At 37.6% G+C, this 23,396-nt stretch overlaps 1 protein-coding gene across 1 annotated transcript in view; it reads right to left on the bottom strand.

Moving 5' to 3' along the window:
* The window catches only part of CCDC171 (coiled-coil domain containing 171), a 146,006-nt gene that overhangs the window by 98,924 nt on the left and 23,686 nt on the right, over positions 1 to 23,396 (bottom strand). The window contains exons 8-11 of the mRNA XM_064641049.1: positions 20,657 to 20,749; positions 19,212 to 19,372; positions 11,515 to 11,653; positions 1,760 to 1,862 (exon numbers count right to left, since the gene is read on the bottom strand). Coding sequence (XP_064497119.1) covers positions 1,760 to 1,862; positions 11,515 to 11,653; positions 19,212 to 19,372; positions 20,657 to 20,749 — 496 coding nt within the window. The remainder of the gene's footprint in view (positions 1 to 1,759; positions 1,863 to 11,514; positions 11,654 to 19,211; positions 19,373 to 20,656; positions 20,750 to 23,396) is intronic.

Raw genomic sequence — 23,396 nt, 5'->3', positions numbered from 1 at the left:
GATTTATTTAAGATTTTTACTTTTACTGGCACCTGGACATTCTCATTTCAAATATAATTACAATAAATATTTTTTTTAAAATTTGAAGAACTATTGCTACATAATACATTCATAAGTACCCCAGAGTAATAATATAATAATGAAAAAGCATTAAAAACTAGATTTCACACTTAGAAGCATAGTAAATATGTAGAACAAATGTCTTAGTCAATATCTATTTTAATATTAGCTGTAAAGACTCAATCCACAGCACAGCTAAATTTTACTATCTGCCTCAACAAAGCCTCTGCAGAGATGCTAAAGCTTAAAAAAGGATCTCTTTAAATAAGATTTTTCAAAGTTTACCTCAAACAAAGCAAATTAATACTGAAGTTACTGTTATAGAAACAGGTCAAAGCTGTTCTCTGCAAAGTTTACCACCAGGGAGAAAGAAAACCTACCTGAAAGACAATTACTGCTTTGGAAACTGCACTCTGGCAGCAGCATCCAGCTCCCGCCAGAATTGCTTAAGTCCCTCTGAGCATGTGGAACTTGGCAAGAATGTGCAAAACATACAGTCTTAAAGAGCTTTTCAGACTGATGTATCTACGGTAAATCTATAGGTATTGCCCACAGGAATTACATGTATAATTACAGAATAAAACTGATACCAGTTCCCAAACAAAAAAAATCATATAGCCCATGTGAGGAAACAAATGCATCACAGATTCAAAGACTTTTAAGGACAACAGAAATCTCAGGAAGTTGTTCCTTTATTGAAATTTAACAGTACCAGGCTGTAAAAAAAAAAATCATTCTGTGAAGACAGAAAAAAAATGCATCTTCATTTAATGATGTTACACAATCTATTTATGTCTACTGCTCCTACAAAGTGCAAAAACAAATCATCACGATTTATATAAAAGAAACCTGTTTGCTCTTTAAGCCACATTCTGCCTGTTTTCTTCCAGTTTACTTTCACTCTAAGTTGGAAGCATTTCATGTCTAGTATGTGTTATTCTAATAGGAATTACATAGAAATATCTTTGAAATTTTATAGAATTTATATCTTTGAAATATCATAGAAATTTTATACATTGTTTTAAATGAAGATTTTAAAAAGTGTACAACTTTTACCTGTAAAAAACTACTAGCTTGATGTTAAAGTTCAGTTTGGTTTTGTTAGCCACTAATTCAAATGTCTAACCAGGCAGCAGTTTGTTAAGTTTGATACATTACATATAAAGCCGAGTAGCAGTGACAACCACTGACTTACAATTAATTTTAATGAAAATAGAGAAATATTTGTTCTGTACTAGATCAAATGAAAGCAATACAGTACTGGTCCACAATCAACTGTAAAAGTATTGTGTTATATCAAGTGTCCTACACAACCTTTTTGAATTTATGACCTTTAAGTTGCTGAAGGTTGCCTGAGAATTTGGCTCAGTTCAAGCAAAACATCTGTTCCCTTTGCAGGTATACTGTAAGGACTTTTTTCTCAGTTGGATTTAGAGCACAGCAAGTAAGCCCTTTTCTGACCGGCATATACACCCCAGCATTTGTATATCGAGTTCTGGGCTGACAACAGCAGGTCCACATTCCGTCACCCTCTCTCAGCTAGCAAGGCCATTTGACTGCTGTGAGAACTGCTCTTATCATGTCATCAAATCAAAGCATGGTGAGAAGAGGGAATGCAAGAGGCATCTGCAGAATTCCCACAATGTAGTGACTTTGGAACATTGACAGATGCATCTGTCATTTTATACCTTCAACTAACCTGCTGTCCGCTGGCCTGACATAGCAAAGCTGTCCAAGAGTAACTCCAGCTCTCTCATGTTGTTTTCATACGTCTCTGTTAGAAAGACCTGGTGTTTCTTGGCCTTTATTTGACAGGAGATACAGACAAGACAAGGGGGGGCAGGGAATGAAACACATTAAAATAGTAAACAGAAAAAATACATCTCACAATGGTATATTTGTTCCCCTTTAAATCTAAATTCCTGCCATACTTCTTATTACACCTCTTCTTGACCAAGATACTTAACATGACATAACAAAGAACCCTGAAACACACTTAAAATAAAACTAAAGACTTCAGATACTCAAAAGAAAAACAAAAGATATTTGCAGAAAAACTTAGTCTTGATCACCTTCTGCTTCAAAAATATCTTAATGAACATTAAATTGTGCCCATCTATGCAAGCAATGAAATCTATTGTTACACCCTACAAGGACATCCAGAAAGACACCAAACTACTGGCAGACAGGCTAGAAATCCATGATTTGGCACTCAGTCAAATCCCACACCTACCCTCACTGCAAACCTGCCTACTTCAATTGTTAATATCTTCCATGCTAGACAGTGATTTCTTCAATACCAAAAACTCACCCTTATGCACGGAATATAAAGCAGCAGAGTTCTTCAACACCTACTACTGTATTTTCTGAAAGAAAGCAGTCCACTAAATGCAGACTAATGTTCAAATCAAGACACTGACTTTATTCTGAGGGCAGAAAGGTACTACAGCAAATTTAATTGCTACAATAGAAAGACTGTATCAAATCATTTCTTCAATCTATAACCAAGACTATAACTTGCAGTTTTCAAAGACATGCATCTGTCATTCCAGACAAGACCAAGGTCCTTTTGGGTATATGCAGTTTTAACTTCTCAAAGAAATGTACAACTTTAGCTGCTGACAAAAAGTAATACATTTCAATAATTTAAAAAACAACCCCAAAAACCAGCAATAACAAACGAAAACCAACCACCTCTCCCCCCAGTTCCAGAGGAAATCAGATTTAAATAATTTCACTATTTTCTTATGACAAAGGTTATGCTCAAAGATGTCTCATAACTTTTAACTGCTCAATTTATTTACATTCTAAATTCTAAAACCTATTTGAGTAATTTCCATTTCTACTTGGTAATGGAAGATTAACCTTTTTTTATTGAGAAAAATCCTACTGTTTTCTAGTATATCTATAAACTATCGCTTTAGTTATGCTTCACTGCATGTCAAAGGATGCAGGCATTTTCTCATGTGTGGGAAACATCCTCCCCATGAAAATTGTTACATACTGCTAGCATATAACTGTCAGGATAAAAACCCAAGAAATGCATTTAATTCTCTGCAGTGTTCTTCACTATTGAGCTAAATATTTTATAAATTTGCCTTACTCTTTCAATTTTAATTATATGTACTGTATATCAACTAATATATTATTCATATGTGTATTTCAGTCCCCTGTAGCATTTACATGCCTTTCCTTGTGTGAGAGTTTGTACTACAGTTCATAAAGATTTTCCAAACCATTTCTATATATTGAAAAATAACTAGGTTTAATTCTTACTCCATAAAATTACTTATATGAATAGAGCTTGTAAATGCTAAGATCCAGTAAAAATATTTTATGGGATGCAAGCACATTAAAGTTTGCTCTCATGTACTGATATCATCCTAAAGATCTCACACACTAAAACCAATAAAATATAACAATATATAACATCACGATAAAAGAAATACTTTTTACGTAAACTATGCCAGCACAGAGGTCAGAGTAAATCTCCCCAGAAAAACATCTTCCCATGGAAAAGTCAAATGTGAGAATTTCTTTCAATCTCCACATCCAATTTTTCTTTTTGTTTAGTTAATTTACCATAATTTGGTCAGTGTATTCCAGTCTTTTCAGCCTTCACCACTTCTCCGTGCTTTATTTGCTAACTGCTCCTACACTTCCTAAGCCAATTTCAGTCTCTTTCTCAACAGCAATAAAGACCAAAAGGAAACTCCCTAGACTAGCCAGTTTCTCTACATTTTAGCTGCAAAATATTTGGCATCTTTCCATTTTGACTTCCATTTTCAATCACTGTCCCCATTATCAGAAATTGAAGAAAAAACACTGTAAACTACAGTGCTGAAAATCCAGGCACAGGTTAAGAGTCCAAAGGGTCTAATATTGATCTGATTTCTTATGTCTCATTGATAGGTATCTAATAAGAATGTATAGAGTCATAAAATCATGGAACAATTTAAGCTGACAGGACCTATGGAGATCATCTGGTCCTGCTCCCCACTCAGAGCAGGGTGTTCTCCAAGTCAGCTTAGGTTGCTCTGAGCCTCGTCCAGTCAAGTTTTGAGTATCCTCAAAGATGGCCCTCCAGGAAACCTGCTCCAATATCTCACAGTCCTCATTGTAAAGTTTTTTTCCCCTCTTACAGGTAATTAGAATTTCCCTGTTTTCTCTCATACTTCCACTGCATACATCTAAGGAGAGTTCAGCTCTACCTTCTCCATAAGCACCCACTTGACAGTTCATAGCAGTAGTTGTTATCCCTTAATCATCTTCACTCTGAACAAACACAGGGAGTATGCATAATGCTTCACTCTGAAAAGGAAAATTGAGTCCACAACTGTTGAGTCAAACATAATCTATGTCCAGATTCAACTATTCCAGGAGATGCAGTTACATCCTTCTCAACAACTTCATCCATCAACATGTTTGTGGGGATGCTATTCCTACAGAACTACTGGAAAAGTAGTGTGTTTCCTAGATTACTCCAAAAGGGAAATCACGTAACAAAATTGCTAAAGCCTTTACTTAAAGACAGTTTGCTTCACAGACCACATTAATAGAAAGAGATGAAAGAATATTCATGAAGTAAGGCTTCTGCTGACTTTGCTCGACTTCCTGCAGAATGGACCATTCTTGACCTTGGAAGCGATCCTTGAAAATGACCTTGAAAATCAAAGGCAAGAGGTCTGTACGGATACACAGGGAGCTCCTGACTAAATTAAAATATTAATAGGAAGCATAAAGAGGGCCGATCAGACATAGTGACCTGGGAAAAATACCTAGAGGGATAGCCTAGAGGGATATGCTTAGGAATGCCAAAATCCACCTAAAGTTGAATCTGGCATGGGACGTGAAGAGTAAGAGGAAAAGCTTCCTGAAGTGTATCACCAGCAAAAGCAAGCCTAGGCAAAATGTGGGCCCACTGCTAATGAGGCAGCAATCTGATGACTACGACGCAGAAAAATCCTTTTCAATGTCTTTTTCATCTCAGCCTTTACTGGTAGAACCTGCCTTTAGGAATCCCAGGTCCCTGAGACCAGCGGTAAATTATTCTTGTGAAGTTTACATGGACACTTGAGAATTTAAAATTCTCAAAATATACTAGGAGTGTTTCCTATACTCCCCAAAGACAATTCCCTCCTTCACAAAATATTCCACACTGGAGGACAGAAACCAAACATCATGGGAGCAAAATCATACTTTCTGAACGCAGAATATATGCTGAATTTTAGTATATATAATGCTTCCCTTCATATCCTTAAGACGGCTCCTATTACGACAAAACAACACGAAGGATAAAATACTTCTGGTAGAAAATGTACTTGGCAACATATTTATTTAACCATCAATTTCAAAACATAACTGCACTTCTAAAGAAATTAAATAGAAGCCAAGCATTTTTCATGAAATGTACTGTATACCCCCATCAGGAGAAAATCTTTTTTCCAAATACTTTGTATCCTTATCTATAAGGATAACCAGAAAATTATTCCACTCACTGCCAGAATTGAGTTAGTCTTCCACAAGAAGGGTATTTATATTTATCTGGGCAATTTCGTACTACCTTGGTTGTAGACATATTTTCCTTAACAACCAGTATTTGACTTTGGTATCTTTCTATAACCTATTCCAATACAGAAATGATGTTCCATTGTTTTTTTCAGCATTTTTTCAGCATTCAGTATTCATACAAAAGCCACAGTTGACTAAAATAAATGCAAACTCTATGCATACTTCTAGGACAGTCCACAGAACGTGATGCTGCAAATGTGCGTATGTGCGTCAAGTTAACAATTTTTAAAAATAAACATGTGGGCAAGAATTTGAGGTCTTACCTTAATAAAACTCCAGCAGTAGTACACAGGGAATTAGGGTCCAGTCCTACAATGAACCACCATTATTCCTGAGGAACTTCCTCTACTTTGTTTACAGGTACAAGGTGCTCTAAGGGGCTCTCTTGCACATGGATTAATACACCCACTCACTTTGCAGTATAAATCCCATGTGGTGATGGCAGAGTAAATGCCAAAGCCAGAACTATCCACACAGCCACCAAGGAACAGTATGTTCAGATACCTCTTGAAAAGCACTTACGTCAATTCTTTACAGAAGTATCAGAATGTTTACCAGGCCTAACCTTAGGGGCAGCAAATCAAAGCATTTACAGAAATAGGTTCCAAATGACTGTTCCACAGTTCACAAAAAACAGGTTCTACTCAAGTGATGTTCAGTAAAACAGAATAGTGGCACAAATTTTAAAGAACCAGGCATAAATTGCAGTATAAAAACCAAAACAAAACAAAAGAAAACCCTTACTGACCATCTCCCTCCTTCAGCTACTCTTTATTTTTGCTCAAGTTATCTAACTACTGAATCCTTAATAGAGTTTATTTTTTTATATTAGCTAGAATATCCAAAATTCTATAGGAGTCTATCCATGTGTACACTAAATACAATCTCTCAAGAAATTAAATATCTCTGAAATAAAATTAATCAAAATGCCCAAGTTTTATTAGAACTATTCTTGTCTCCTAAACAGAGATTTGCAACAACCTTTGGTGGAAGAGAATGTTATGAAGTATCACTCCAGGGTTTTGGGTTTGTTTTTTTTCAAAGCAGAAAAAATTTTTTGAAAACTGCAACTTTAAAAGCATTTTTTAGATGTCTGTCGTACAACACTGGGACATCACAGCTTGAATGACCTCTTCCAGAATAAACTACAAAATTAATTTCTTTGTAGATCATTTATGCTTCAGATTGACTAGTCTTCTTAAATTAGGACAATAACAGAAATAGCATCTAGGAACACTCTACCTCTGCACTAAAGCAAGAAAAACAGGAATCAAGGTAACACAACATTTAATAGTCATTAGTGAAAAATTAATGAGGATTGTGTACTGGGGGGATTTTTTTAGTTTGGAAAAAAAATGCTCTGTCCACAATAAATTGTCCTTTATATAATTATTTACAATAATTGACATTTACATCTTTGCCATCATGTACCAGTTTCTACTCCACAGAATTTGCAGAAAAGAATCACAATCTTCAGGGTGATTCATTGTCTCTTCAGTCAAGACTTAAGACACTTCTGTTAAAGAACATTGGTTAATGCGCATGTCCAGGAAACAGATTTTCAAACACTTCTGTTCTGACATTCAGTTTAAGATAACCTACAAGGCTTTTACGGACAGCTCAGACATAAACAGTGCATGACTGCAGGCATGGCTGTAAGAGAAAGATTTATATGCCACAGGGAAAAAGACAGGCCGTGTGTAATCTATTATATCACTTTGTAATCTATTATACCACTTATACACAAATCATGCTGGTTCTGATAGAATCTATACAAAAGGGAGGAAATGAATATACACTTCTTCCAAGCTAAAGGAATTTATACTAAACTACAATATTTTAATTATTTCACTTTCCTAATATGTATTCTGGTGTACTTGCAAGTTCTCCAAATTTCAATACGTGTTTCTCTTAAAATAAAGGTTTCACATCTCCTGCTTGGCCGCTACTAAGAGCATTCACTATTAGGTTCTAGAAATGTAAATATCCTGAGTAACTTAAAACTACTAAGGACACCTTTTATTCTTTTCTATGGGACAGGAATACAGCTGAGGTTGTTTCAGTTTAAAGCAAGTCCTGAATCACAATGGTTACCCTTATAAATTCCTATTCTTGGAGCTAAAAATTTCTAAAAACCCTAGCTAGAAATGATTACAAGCTTGAGACCAATTTCCTCAAAAAAACATAATGGAAATCTTGAGAGCCTGCTCATGCTGAACATTCATAAGCAATTTTGTTTGATAGCAACAGATCCTATAACATTTGATCCATGCAAATTTCTGGCAAACTTCTGTCGCATGCTGATATTTAAAATTACAAGCATCATAACTACTTTACTATACATTCAACTGATCCATTAAGGAAAAGAAAAGTACTTTTTCATATAAAGCTTCAAAAGAATTTTTTTGGTATATCTTCAAATTATTTTACAAACAAAAACACTAACTTGTGTGGTAACAGTACTGTGAGAAACCAATTTAAGATTATCAGCCTGAAGTGGAAAGGACATATTCAGGATGTCCAATAATAGTACAAAATATAAAAAAGTAATTAAAAGATGAAGAAACCAGGAGGGGGGAATTAAGGTAAGAGAACACACTGACATTTTCACACAATTTTAGTGTGGGTATAGGGAAGCCTAATAACAGTATACTGAATTAATTTTTGCTATAGCCTTCTGCTTTTTGATTTTGGGAAGCAAAACAACAAAAAAGCTGTCCAGACTGAGTAAACAAGACCACACACAGGCACTCCTGCTTCCCAAATAAATACAAAAGTCTTCAGGAAATATATAAAGTCGCCCAAGGTGATAAAAATCTAATCCCACATGGACCACTAATAGAACTCCTCAGAAAATAAGTATTTTTATTACCTGTTCAAGACAGTCTTGTGGTTTAAAATCATTCCAGTAAAACAATTAAAACAACAGGCTCTATGAACATGGCATTTCTTTCAAGTGGGACAATCTGTTTTGCTTTTACCTTTCAATAACATAATGTCCATTTTGAATATACCACTTAATACTGTTGCCATTACCAGAAACCTTGAACATGAACAGAATTCTGTCCTGAATTCTTGTCAGGTTTAACACACTTTACTAAGAAATTCTTGTTTTTATTCCTTTTTTCCTGATAAAATGATTTTTCCCAGTTGACTTAGGGCAGCAAATGTCTTTAACACTTTAATGCTTGCACTGAAGAAGCTTTGTTCTCCCAAAAGAAAAAGGGTTCTTACATTTTATTTTTCTTCAATTTATTTATTACCAATCTACCTGGAAAGTGGCAAACACTAAGACAATGTATGGAATAAGTCCATCAACTGAAGAGAAGATACCAACAAATCTGAAGACTCTCTGTGAGACATTGGTTTATTATATTAAGTATTGGCTCAAACCAACTCAAGTGTGTGTGTGGGGAAGAAGGGGTAAGACTGAATTTCATGAAGGTGAGGTGATGCCCTGTCCCACACCCCAGCCCCTTGAAGCCTCCTTGGGCAGCCCCAGAGTAGCTGTCAGTCACTGGACACCAGGAGCACTTCCCACATCACACTCCAGAGCCTTTAACCCAGCTCCACATGGGCTGGAACAGCAGGAGTCCCACTTGGCGGGGGGGTGTGGCCACGGGGGCCAAAGCAAATACAGGCCACCTGGACACATGGGAGCTGAACTTTCACAGGACCCTGGTGGTAGCTATAAATTTTCTCTTTTTCTCTCTCTTTCTTTACTGCTACTTCTCTTAATCTCCTTTCTTGATATTTTAGGTAACTTGAGAGCAAATGGGTTGGATTTGGCTAAGTTATATGTATTAGCATGTGCTAAGTCAATGCTTTGTGGAATGCTTTAATTTGATTGTATGTTACCCTCTAAACTTTCGCCAAGATCTCTTATTTCCTAAAGTTTACCAGCAAAGTACCTCCCGAGAAAACATATGTGGCTTTTCTCCTTTGCACTCTCTCTTAAAGTGTTAAAAGAACCAAGGGTTCTTCCAATATTCCAGAGGGTGGATATTGTTGGAGCATTGCATATTTTTAAAGTAAAACCCCTTGGTGAGCTCACAGCTCGGGGCCTGGGGTCTTACACTCTCTGATGCAGGTCTCTGCTCCTACTCACTGATTAGCACAATGCCTGTCAGTAGCAGGGAACAGACCATGATTACCTTCTATACTCACAGCTCCAAGGGAAAGGAAGAGGAGAAATTTGCAAGTTTACATTGGCTATGTATAGAAATACCGCAAATGATACTACACAATGAAAAGAGAAAAGGTTTCCTAGCTCATACAATCATAGAATGGCCTGAGTTGGAAGGAACCTTAAAGATCATCTAGTTCTAATACCTCTCTGTGAACAGCAACACCTTCCACTAAACTCAGAGCCCCATCCAACTTGGCCTTGAACACTTTCAGGAATCATCCACAACTTCTCTGTTGTGAAAACAACCTGCTCCAGTGCCTCACCACCCTCACAGTAAAGAATGTTTTCCTAATATCTCATCTAAACCTTCTTTCAGTTTGGAATAATTCCCCCATGTCCTATCACTACATGACCTGTAAAAAGTCTCTTTCCATCTTCTGTTCTTCCTTTCAGGTACTGGAAGGCCGCAATTAGGTCACCCTGAAGCCTTCTCTTCTCCAGGCTAAATAAGCCCAATTCTCTCAGCCTTTCCTCATAGCAGAAGTGCTCCATCCCTCTAATCATCTTGGTGGCCTCCTCTGGACTCGCTCCAACAGATCAATGTCCTTCCTGTGCTGAGGACCCCAGAGCTGGATGCAGCACTCCAGGCAGGGTCTCACCAGACCAGAGCAGAGGGGCAGAATCACCTCCCTCGACTTGCTGGCCATGCTGCTTTTGATGCAGCCCAGGATACAACTGGCTTTCTAGGCTGGGAGCTCACATTGCTGGCTCATGTTCAGCCTCTCATCCAACAGCACCCCCAAGGCCTTCTCAGTAGGGCTGTCCTCAATCAGTCCATCCCCCAACCTGTACATACTGGGGCTTGCCCTGACCCAGGTGCAGCACCTCGCACTTGATCTTGTTGAACCTCATGAGATTTCCATGGGCCCACTTCTTGAGCTTGTCCAGGTACCTCTGGATGGTATCCCGTCCTTCAGGTGTGTCAACTGCACCTTTCAGCTTGGTGTCATCTGCAAATTTGCTGAAGGTGCACTCAGTCCCTTCATTTGCATCTTTAATGAAGACATCGTAAAATTTTTCCTTTGATCCTACTGCTATAAAACAGGATGGCAAAACTTGTAATACAAAGTTGAGGTGGATAGAGACCATGGAAAGGCCCCAGCCGGTCATATAAAAGGAAAAAGATTTCAGAAAATAAACCTGTAAGATACATCCAAAATGCCAAATGCACACCAAACCAAACCAAAAAAGAACTAAACAAAAAAATCCCTCTGTTTTGTCACCTTCAAACAAGCCGTTTTCAAACAATTTTTGCAGTCAAATGCTTGCACTAAAACTGTGTGAAATAAAAGTAAACAAGCCTACAATGGTAGCTAATCAAGCTTCAGAGAAAAAAGCCTGGGTAGAAAGATGGAATATTCTTTGCACGAAATCATAATCCATACCTACAAACTGCCCTCTTCATTAGGCATGCAAGCACAAGTTACACTCATAGCCATACTTTCAAAATAATTGTTTTCTGCAAATAACTGTTCAGTTAAGTACACAGTGTATCACTTAATGAGCATTTTTGAATTGGCTTCTCCAGTGTATTAGCTATATTTACTCATGTTTTACAAAACAAAGTAACATAAATGAAATCAGAGTAACACAAAGGCAGATTTATTCCACAGCTCAGCACAGTAAATGCAGATTATGTTCACAGTATGTTTAAAAAACCCCAAACAAGGAGTGCCACAGGCTTTTTGTCTTACCGTTGCAAGCTCCTCCTCTAATTCTCTGCAGGTTCTTTCAGTATTCCCTAGTCTCTCAGAGAGGTCTTTAATTACCACCTTCTTTTCCTCAATGACTTCTTTCATTTCATTGTTTGAGGCGAAACACTCTCTTTCTAATCTGAAAAGTTTGAACATTAGAACATTTTTATCAAAAATATTTTTGTCAAGTATACTGTATACTTTTAAAAGATAATCTACGAGTATCACACATATTAGGTTATCACCTGATTTATGTATCATATGGCTTCTGAAGCTGCTTGCCTTATTTTTTCTTTAACTGAAGAAACTTACATATTCCTTCTAAGAAAGACTTTTCAATTATGGTTACATTCTTTTCCAGTATCAAGGCTTGCGTTAGACTTCCAGTCATTAATTAATTTGATCATTTGGATATAGCTTCCAAATTACACATAATAAACAGAAGTCATCATATTTCAATTAACGCTCTAGTTCTCTTCAGAAAGACCATATCACATCTTGCATCTTCAACCCTGATTTCAAGTACAAAGCTTGCTTCTAAAGTTCCCATGTACTGCACTATATTCTTGCCCTGGTTCTGGCCACAACAGGGTTAATTTTTGCAGTAGCCAGGAGGGGGCATGGCTAGGACCTGAAGGCTATCCTATATCACCTCACCTCATCTTCCAGAAACAGGGAAGGGCTCCCTTCCCTGGCAGAGGGAATGGTACGGTATGGTCATGGGCTTCCACAGTGAGCAATTCCATATGAATCATTCACTTTTTTTTTTTTCCGGTACACTCTGTCATTAGTACTTGCTGCTGTTACAGTTTGTTGTCTTATTTCATTGCTGTTTCCAGTAAATTGTTCTTATCTCAACCTGTGATCTTTATGTTTTGTGCCTCCAATTCTTCTCTTCAGCCCGCTGGGGGTGGGCAGGGGCATGTGGTTTGGAGTGTTTCAGTGGGAACACTAAATTGGGAAATACCATTCCTAAACCATGACAATTCCTCTCAGAATGGCATGACTTCAAAAGCAGCGTATCCAAATTTTCGAACAGCTCTTGTTTGTATCAGTCCTCCTGGTACTCAGGAAAACAAATGATACAGAAAGCCTGGCATGGATAAAAAAGGCAACTCATGAGAAAACTACAAGGCCAAACAACATTGTATACAGCACACAGCCAGGGACAGGAATCGAAGGAAAAATTTAGAAGGACTGCCTGAGTATGTAGGGCTGGTATCAGAAAAGTCACCTAGAATTAATTTTTGCAAAAGATGACAAAGACAACTAGAAGAGATTTTACCACTCTGTTAAGGTAGGAAAGAAAACATGGACAGGCTTCTAGACAAACAGCTAATTAATCAACAGCAGAGAGAGAAGGTTACTACACTCAATGCCTTTCTTGCCTCAGTCTTCCCTGACAAGGTCTCCTCCCAAGCCTTTACAATCAGTAAAAGGGCTCAAAAAGGATAATAATTGCTAGCAGTAGGTGAGGATTGAGTTTGGGATAACTTGTGAGAGCCTAACCCATAGAAATTGAAAAGGCCAGTTCACCTACACTCAAAGGTTCTGACAAAGGTGGCCAATGTCACAGTGAGATTGCTCATGATCGCTGTGAAAAGTCAAAAATTGGGGGAGGTCCATGGCAAATGGAGAAAGGCAAATGTCACACAGACATTCGGCAAAGGGCAAAAGGAGAAGCCAAGGAACTATAAACCAGTTTGCTTCATTTCAGTCCCTGGAAGGTTATGAAGCAAGTCCTTTGGTAACAATTTTCTGGGCTCATGAAAGAAACAAAGGTGATTGGGAACACAGGGAGGATTTACAAAGGTTTAATCATGTCTGGCCAACCCAGTTATATTCCATGATAAAATGACCAGATCTATAGACAAAAGGAGAGCAAGCAGATTCCTATAGCAAGGATTTTAGCACTTTCTCACAGAGTATTTTTATAGCTAAGTTAGAACTTCAGTGTAGATATGTGAACTACAACACTGATAAAAAATTATTTGATGATGAAGCTCAGATGGTAGTAGCCGGTAAGAGGTGCCATACTGTAGAGTCTGTATTACAATCTGTTTAACAGCTTCATTCATCACCTGAATTAGGCCAAGAGGGCAATCTCACAGAGCCTGCGGATAACAGTGAACTGGGTGTAAGTAGATCATGACACAATACAATTGATACACTCAACAGAAGAGCTGCTGTTCTCTAGACATTGAGAAAGAACAAGACAGCATGAACCTTCTGAGATTCAACAATGACAAGTGCAAAGACCTGAATTTAGGAAGCAAGAGCCCCCTAAAGTGATGTGGCTGGTAACTGGCTGGGGAGCAGCTATGCTCAAAAAGGGCATGGTAACCATGGTACACAGCCACAAATCAGCAGCATGGCATACAAGTAGAGAGAGCTAACAGCAACCTGGGCTGTATTAATAGTAGCGTAGCCAGATCAAGGGAAGTGAGTAATCACCTTTTATTTGGTACTCATTATAGCATGTCTAGGCCAATGACCAGTTTTAACTACACATATTCCCCCTAACACAGGAGAAAAGCTGGAGCGGGCTAAGGAGATATCCATCACCATACTCGGGGGCTGAAATACATGTAAGAACTGAGGGAACTTGGTATGTTCCACCCAGAGAGGGGATAACTTCGGGGTTTGTAACAGGCCCCCCAATACCTAAAAGGAGATTATCAAGATGATGCAGCCAGTCACTTCACAGCAATGTTTGGCTACAGAACAAGAACAGAATCCAAAGTGGTTCAGCCAAGGAGAAACATTTTCCAACATAATGACAATTAAACAGTGGAACAGGTTCCCAGAGAGGTTGTGTCACCTCCATTCTCCAGGTTTTCAAGACCTAACTGGATGAAACCCTGAGCAGTCTGATCTCATAACTAATCCTCGTTTGAGCAGCAAGTTGGACTACAGATCTTCTGCAATTCCTTTCAACCTCAACTAATCCTTGATGTAACTCTCAGCAGTAGAAACACCCAGGTCTCACTCATTCCTTTTCTCTTCTCCTATCACTCCTGTCTCACTAGAACTGAAAGTAACACAACAGGCTCAAGGTCCTTCCAACTTTGAAGCTTTTGAATCAGTATTGTCACTTTCTGACTCTGATTTATTCCTTATAGATCAATGTGTCTTTTTAGCTGAAGGATTGTTTCATATAGTCCTCCAAATACCTATGTGCTTCTGCATCAGCCTGGCTGATTTTTGGAATTAGCTGTAGATGGTTACTTCTTGTTCTTCTAGAACTTGCCTGTTTCAGCCCCCCAAAATAGCTTCTACTCTCACAGCTTTTGGAAAAACAGCAAAAGCAGCTCCAAATTATTTTATGTCATGCTCTCACTTTTCTTGAAAAGTTAATTCACACAGCGACCCAAATCCCATGTTGCTTCCAATTTAAATAGTGCTACTGGGTTCAGAGCTAATTAATAAATTATACAACCCAGAAAAGCCTGTTAGTTTGGTTTTAGTTATTACGATTATCTTTTTTTGTGAGAAAAGAAAAAATTATGCAACCCAGAAAAGCCCGTTTGCTTGGTTTCAGTTATCACAACTAACTTTTTTTCTGAGAAAATAAATTCTCATAGCATTACAAAGCTTCCAACTTTGGTATTATTTACGTACATCAAGTCCAGCTAAAGAGATACACAAGTGTTCTAGCACAACAAATGAAAGTTTCTAATACTTTTATTTGGCTAAGGCTTAAAGACAAATTCGTGCAACTCTTCTAGAAAAAGAGAAAATATGTTTGGATGCCAAACTATGGCTTAAAAGGAAAAGCCAAGATCCTGACATTGTCTGAAGTCCAAGGACCAGAGCCTTCAAAGGTAAGTAGATCAAAGGCTCTTGTATTCTCTCTGAAGGTGTCTGGTGAAAGCAATCACTGATATTCACCAGCGTTACTGAGACTTGTATGCTTCAAAGAATAATAAGGGCACAGGAAACTGATGAGTCAGTACATGCCCACCCCACATAATTACCTCAAGAGAACTGAGCAGATTAATGTCCACCTCAGAGAAAGCTTGACCTTCACTACCTATCTTTAAAGAGGTCTGGAAATCTAGGTGCCTGGACTAACAAAATTTTAAGGATAGACTGTTCATGCTTCTTCAAGTTCTGTTAACAAAACCAGTTACTGTTTTAATTGTGTTTTAACTGTGTTTGCATTCTCTGAAATTACAAAGGACAATTTGCTCTCAAAAACTCAGTTGGCAAAAGTCACTAGGAATAATTGCCTGAATCAACACATGATTGCAAGTAGTGAAAAGTACTGTTTGGATATTAGGCAACATTTGTTCTCATACCCAGTTAACACAGAACAGTTGCTCCAAGTAGGCATAAATTCTGTTTTATACCAAAAACCTCCCTAAGATAGGGCAAAGAAACGTTGAACATAATCATCCTCTTTAGAGGAAGAAGGCAAGGTTTTTTAAGGTTCATGTTGTATTTTAGAAACACAAGTATTTACTTCTCTGTAAGCAGTAATATTGACACTTCTATGGCAAATGCTATCATAATTGTAAAAACTGTATTTCATAGTCTTAGCCACAAAAAATACACCTATTCAAGTATTTTGTGCAGGAATTCCAAACAATGAAATACAGTGCTGTGGTAGTTTGGTCTAGGCCTTCCTTGGTGACCAGTTTGTAACCAAGGAAGGGTCCAGATTTACTCAGTATTCCCTACAATTTTTACATAAGCCAGGGTATAAGAAGAAAGGAGGAGAGGCCTTCGCTCTCTTTCCTTCCGGCGGCTTGGAGGTGCAGGTTCCCTGCTGTTGAGTCTGTGTGTTGGGGAGCGAGGCCTGGTAAGGCCTTGTCGACCTTGGGAGACGGAGGCTGCTGGTGATCGTTCCAGAGCGACTCTCGGTTGTCCCAAGGAGAGTAGTGAGATATTTCTTTGCTAACTCTTCTAGTTGCTAGATATTGGGCTACTAATCAGGATATATATATATATATATATATATATATTATTTTGGTTTTGTTCCTTTTCCCTTCCCCCTTCCCTTTCCCTTGTGAAATTGTATATATATTTCAATTGTATATAACTGTAACATAAGTGTAAATATATTTATATATATATATGTTGCTTTAGCTCTCTCTCTCGTTTCGGTTTTTCTTGGTTGTTTTTCTCCCTCTTCTCCCTGAGGTTTGGGCAAGGATGGGACTTCTTGTGGTAAGGTTTGGAGACTTGGCAGGGAGCCAGCTTCAAACCATATCAAGAGCCTAAAAAAATCCTCTCTTTTTCTTTTCTGAGGGTAAGGTTTTTGTTTAAGATTTCTTCGCATTTTTCAAAAGTATAACTTTTGTGCATTAAAAATATCCTAGAAATAAATCCCTTCAGTTCTCAAAGAAATAGCTTTATACATGTAGATAAAATATTCTCACAAGGAACAAAACATTATTGAATGCACAATGCAATTCAATATCTAACCATTATCCTTACATTGGTCTGAATAATCTAATACAGAAAAATATCTTTAAGAGTTTCTCAAAGACTTAATTGGAAAATTACTACTTATGGATGTTCACAGTTTTTAACTAAAAAAGTTAAAAAACAGATTTTAAAATTTAAAAAACAAATCTTGGTTTTGGAAATGGTTTGGAAAATTCCTCAACAGATGTTTAAGCTACTATTAAAAATGCTGCTAATTAGCTTATACTTTATCTCTGTAATCATCTCTTGATTTTCAGAACATATTCACACTAACAGCTCCCTGATTTACTAAAGAAAGTGATGCTATGGCAGTCATGTTGAAAAGACGACAATTTTTTTTCTAGACTGAAAACTACTCCATCTTAACAAGCATTAGACAAAAAAAAACCTAAAGAAGCTCCATGTTTCACTTGAGGATGATGAATTTGGCTAATCTAACCTCAAATACATAGATGAACCTTGGAAGAAGTGAAGAAGTGGTTCAAGAACAAACACAGGAAGAATGTAGTTCAAGAAAACTTCTGTAACATCAATTTTTTCATATTTTCTGTACCATGTAAATATGGAAACCTACCAGAAAAAGAAAAAACCCACAAGACCAGACTAAAAACTAAAAAAAAACTATAACAAAAAGAAAAAAAGAACAATAGTCCATATTCTGTGTAAGAATAGGAAGTTAGCTACCAGAAAAACTCAGACAGTGGAAAGCAGCCTGTAAAAGTAGCCAGTAAAACTAGTGATGCAACAGCCATTCCTCTGAAAACGGCTGTTTTGAACACAAAGGAGCTTTTTTAAAACCAAGCAACCAAAAAGGAATAAAATGTCAAGTCAATGGTATAGGCCTTCTCCAGTTCAAGAAAAGGCAAAGAATTTGGTATCAGTTTAGTGTCATATATTTGCTGACAGAAAACTCAAGCTCAAAGCAAAAACAACCAGGCAGGATAAGATTACAGTTTAATTAACTGACATTATTTCAGGACAATAGAGAATCTTGAAATACACATACTCGGTTTCCCACCTGTGAAGACTGCAGTCTTCCTGAAGCATCACTTTAGATTACTATCATAATGTATTTCATACATTTTCCCAAAAACTATTTCTTTTTCTTTGAGAAAAAAGTTTTCACTTTCACTCTGGTTTACCTAAATGCACAATCTTATATTCAGACCTCTTTTGATCTTATTTTAATGAAGAGCTTTAAGGTGTTTATAATACAGCACGTTTCAACTATGTAACTAAAAACATCTCTGTAAGCATGAGGATAGAAAGACTCTCTCAGGCCACAAACTTCCTTTTTTGTAGGGAAACCAGTTTCTTTTTTCTCCACTACTGTTCTTATGAATAAGTCACCATAAATACCATTGTGTACAGACCCGCATAATCCTAGATTGAAAGAGATGCCAACTCTGTCGTTTCCAACCCATTCTACTAGCTTGAGTCTCTTCCCACACCCCTACTGTATTCCACCCACTTTATGTCTTCTTAAACTCCCTCTTTCCCTAAATTTAACCAATTGCTATCTTTATTTCACCAACTCCTCAGTTCTGTGTCTTCCAACACCATTCTTCTTACTGACATTTTCTCACCCCAATATAAACTTGGTTCAGCCAAGGAATAAGACTCAGTACAGTGCATCCTATATCTGCCAGGGGAATATAGCAAAGCCGTTCTTCCAGAAACCATCTAATACCACAGACACAGCAGATTGTGCTGAGTATAAAGGAATCCCATGTAATTTCATCTGCTCTCATACACTTAATTCCTTTTTCTAGTTTTGTTACCTAGTTAAAACTTCCCACCATCATTCAAAAGCTGAAAATGAAGATAATCCACTATAAATTACACACAACTTCTAGGCAGGACTCCGAAAGATTCATCTAGCTCACTGAAAAATAGTATTTTCATAATAATGTAAGTTTATACAGAAGAAAAAAGATCCGTTCCAACCCTGCCACATGTGCTTTCCCACACTCCTACCAAACATACAGGAGACAGGACCCTATTGTAACTATCATTTTCAACATTTTTGCTTCGGCAAATAATCAGTAACAGATCAGTTACTTTATTTACCAATCTATACTATGTATGCTTACTGACATGGACCTATTCTTATTGGAACATCAGGTTCTGAACCTCGGTTTGGTTTGGGAAATTACATCAGATTCTGTTGTTTTATACTGACTGAACACTACACAAAATGTAAACTATAATTGGTAATCAAGCTGCCTACTGCTATTTTACAAAGAATTTAAAAGGAAACTTACTCATTGAGTTTTTCCAAGTTCTCCTGGGCATTGTGTTTTTCTCTCTCATATGCATTTTCTAACTCTTTGAACTCTTTCCTGATCATTTCTAAATCTGAAAGAGCTTCAGCTCGTCTGTATTTTTCCACATGCACAGCTTCTTCAAGTTCTTGAATTCTTAACTACCAAGTGATAAGAAAGCAATTAAAGCAAGTTAGGAAAGATTACGATCTTTAATGCTGGACTGTTTTGCTTTACAGGAGTCTATATTCTATTAATTCTACATAGAAGCCTATACACACATAAAAACTTTGAACATGTGTAAAAATGTAGGAATACATAAAGTTCAAAACCGAGACAAATAGATATGCTAACCAAAAGTACCTTCTGTTCTCATTTGGAAGTGTCTGGCTTTTCCCATTTTCCTGAATTTTTCCAGTAGAATTCTGTTTTTTAAATAGACATGAAAGTGTGGGACTAACAGTAAGGGCTACACTTCCTCTCAGAATAAAGCACACTTTGAGCTTGTTCATGTATACAAACAAGGAAGAAAAATTCATCAGTTATTCACCCATAAATGACAGGTCTCTCATTTTAAGAATGTTATCCTCCCAGTTGCTTTGTATGTTGCAAAAATGGAGAGGAAATAAAAGAAACTAAATCTTTTCTACTAGTTGAATCATCACTTTTAAAATTTAAGTGCCTATAAATACAGAAAATCATGAAAATGAGAAAATAACTGACAGAATAATGGCAATACCTATTTTTGTTACTCAGAAATAGAAGAAAAATATACCAAAATTCCTTTTTTTTTTTGCTTAATTTTTCAAAAGTCCATTGTGAAGGGCTTGTTAGTACTAAGCAATCACCATTTATCTTTCTCAAAAAAGTTTTTAAATAAACCATAATTGCTTTATTGGGTTAGACACTGTGTGATACAGTTTAATACAAGAACTTAATATGTAGTATATATACTACATTTATTCATTTAATCCATCTTTACTGGTAAGTCTAGATATCATAACTTTGAGGCTCAAATGTACTCTGAGTAATTATATAACTCACACTCCTAAAGAAGCCAGATGTATGCACTCTATGTCCAAATTGCTCTAAGTGCCCATTCAAAAGATACAGGGCAGGATATTTAAACAGTAGTATAGTGCTTAACTATTGTGAAACATTGCCTTTTCCCTCACTGTTTAAATGCTAGTGGGAATTCTCAAACTTACGAATCTGACGTATTTTATTATTTATTCTAATAACTTTAAAGTTCCCTGAAAAGCAGATATTCTTCTATTCTCTCCTTTTATACATTAGCCTTTACAATTCTGACTCTTATTGCAAAAAATCTATTCAGTGTTTTCACTGGAGCAAGTAAATGGTCTTAACATTTTTGGAGCACTGTACCTTCAAAACTTCAACTGTTTTACTGTAAACTTGAACAAAATATTTACCAAAAAGTTTACCTGGATGATCTTTGAAGTGAAATTGGATTCTAAATGTGCTGCTCTCTCTGCTTCAATGCTTTCTTCCAGTTCCTTTGTTCTCACTGCAGCTGCCTAAAAGTACCATTTTGAGGATATTTAAGTCCAGAGAGATGTTAACATGACAAAGTCTGCTCAATTCTGCTCATTCATACAGCAACCTGATACATTTGAACTGCTTGCACTTTGGCACTGTGAAAACCCATACCAAAAAATACATATATAAATAATTTTTACATATATAGAATATGAAATTAATATTTTCTATTTAGGTAAATAAATTGATGTAGCATTATGTTATTGCTGCATTTTTTATAATCAAGAAAACTGCAGCCAGGTTCAGCAAGTGGAAAGATCAAGTTAAATATTCTACCTATTCCCTTACTATTTGCTCACCTCAGGTAACATAACCACACTCTGTATGTTCCAAAATACAATGATGCATCAATCAAGCATTTAAAATTTCATAAATGAGATACGAAGCACAGAGAAGATTCTTCAAAAGTATGTTGGCTCTGGCACCTGATTTCCAATTAAGGTGCCCAGAACAGAGTGTTTTGCAGCTCTAGACTAGTCACAGTTTCCCTACAACAAAAATTTCTGAACTCTGTAATGTTTTAAAGCACTAAGTTATTGATTTTGGAAAAGTAAAACAAATTAGTAAGTATGTGAGACATCATGTTGTACATTTAAAAGAAGAGAAACATTAGCAGATCTTAAAATAAAAGCTCCTGGCAATAAATTAAACTTTGTATAATCACATACACAAAAAAAGGGAATACTTTTGAAACTGATATCCATGGAAGACCTGTTAAAGAGAAGATCAGCAACAGCATAAGAGCTTACCAAACCTACTCCGTAGTAAGGTCTGTCAAAAGGCTTAAACTTTGCCTCCTGCCATGAGTTTTATCTGCTTAACACAATAAAAAAATGCACAAATCCTGCACAAATACTCCCACTGTACTTTCATAACGCTAAGATTATTCTCATAAATAAGAATGTCACCCCAGTCTTCAAAAAGAGGAAGAAGGAGGGCCCTGGGAACTACCTGTCAGTCAGCCTCACCTCAATCCCTGGAATGATGATTGAGTGCTTCATTCTAGAGGCCATGTCTGTCCACACGGAGGACAAGAAAGTGACCGGAGTAGTCAGCATGGATTTAGGAAAGGGAAATCGTGCTTAAGCAACCTGAATGCCTTCTACAATGGTGCAACTGGCTGGATGGATGAGGGAAAAGCACTGAATGCCATTCCCCTGGACTTCAGCAAGGCTTTTGACAGTCTCCCATGACATCATCATAACGCAAACTCTGGAAAAGGGGGCTGGATGAGTGGACAGTGAGGTGGACTAAGAATCATCAGAATGGCAGATCCCAGAGGGTTTTGACCAGAGGCTCAAGGCCTGTAACCAACACTGTCCCTCATGGTTCAATGCTGGGCCCATTATTGTTTAACTTCTCCATCAGTGACTTGGATGAAGGGGCAGATGCCTCCTCAGCAAGTTCACTGATGACACGAAGCCCAGAGGGCTGTGGTGCCCTTCAGAAGGACCTCAACAGGTTGGAGAGACGGGTAGAGAACTGCCTGAAAACCAACAAAGGCAAGTGCAGGGTCCTGTACCTGGGACAGAATAACCCCAGGCACCAACACAGTCTGGGGGCTGACCTGCTGGGGAGCAGCTCTGCAGAGAAGGACCTGGGGGTCCTGGTGGACAACAATCTGTCCATGAGCCAGCAGTGTGCCCTGGTGGCCAAGAAGACCAATGGGATCCTTAGGAAGAGCATTGCCAGCAGGTCACCAGAGGTGATCCTGCCCCTCTACTCAGCCCTGGTGAGGCCACATCTGCAGTGCTGTGTCCAGTTCTGGGCTCCTCGGTACAAGAGACATGGAGCTCCTGGAGCAAGCCCAGCAGAGGGCCACAAAGATGAATAAGAGATTGAAGCATCTCTCTTATGAGGAAAGGCTGAGGGAGCTGGGTCTGTTCAGCCTTGAGAAGAGACAACTGAGAGAGGACCTCATCAGTGTGTACAAGTATCTGAATGGAGGGTGTCAAGAGGATGGAGCCAGGCTCTTCTCAGCAGTGCTGAGCAACAGGACAAGAAGCAATGGGCAAAAACTGATGCACACGAAGTTCCACCTGAACACAAGAAAGAAGTTCTTTCCTGTGAGGGTGACCATGCACTGGAACAGATTGTCCAGAGAGGTTGTGGAGTCTCCCTCACTGGAGATATTCAAGAACTGTCTGATCCCTTCCAACCTTACTCATTCTGTGACTCTTTCAAAAAAAACTTGCTTAAGACTCTCAATATTGTCTAGGCTCTATTCCTTCTAAACATCCTAATCTGCTTTGCCCCTAGTGAAGAATCAGCAAACTACCTCCTGCTTTAGTTTAGAAGGACTCCTTGGCATCCTCCAACAGGTGAACATCTGCCAACAGGATGTTTTTACCCAAAAATAATGCCAGCCTATTAAAAGTGGTCAGTCAACAATAAATATATGTGGATTTCATTTTTTTTAAACATTTAACAACTCCATCTAAAAGTAATTCTATTTTAAGCTTGATGAGAAGATAAAGGAAACAGCGAGGAAGGTACCTATTACAACATTTAGAGTGGGAAATATAATTTTTAAAAAAATTAAATGAAGAAATGGAAACTTCACTGAAAATATTTCACTGCATACTCTAAAGAGCAAAACATTTTTTTGTCTTTGTCTGGTTTGTT

The sequence above is a fragment of the Pseudopipra pipra genome, chromosome Z, assembly GCF_036250125.1.
Source record: "Pseudopipra pipra isolate bDixPip1 chromosome Z, bDixPip1.hap1, whole genome shotgun sequence".
NCBI classification, from domain to species: domain Eukaryota; kingdom Metazoa; phylum Chordata; class Aves; order Passeriformes; family Pipridae; genus Pseudopipra; species Pseudopipra pipra.
The sequence above is the reverse complement of the archived record's forward strand: the minus strand, read 5'-3'. Positions and strand labels throughout refer to the sequence as shown.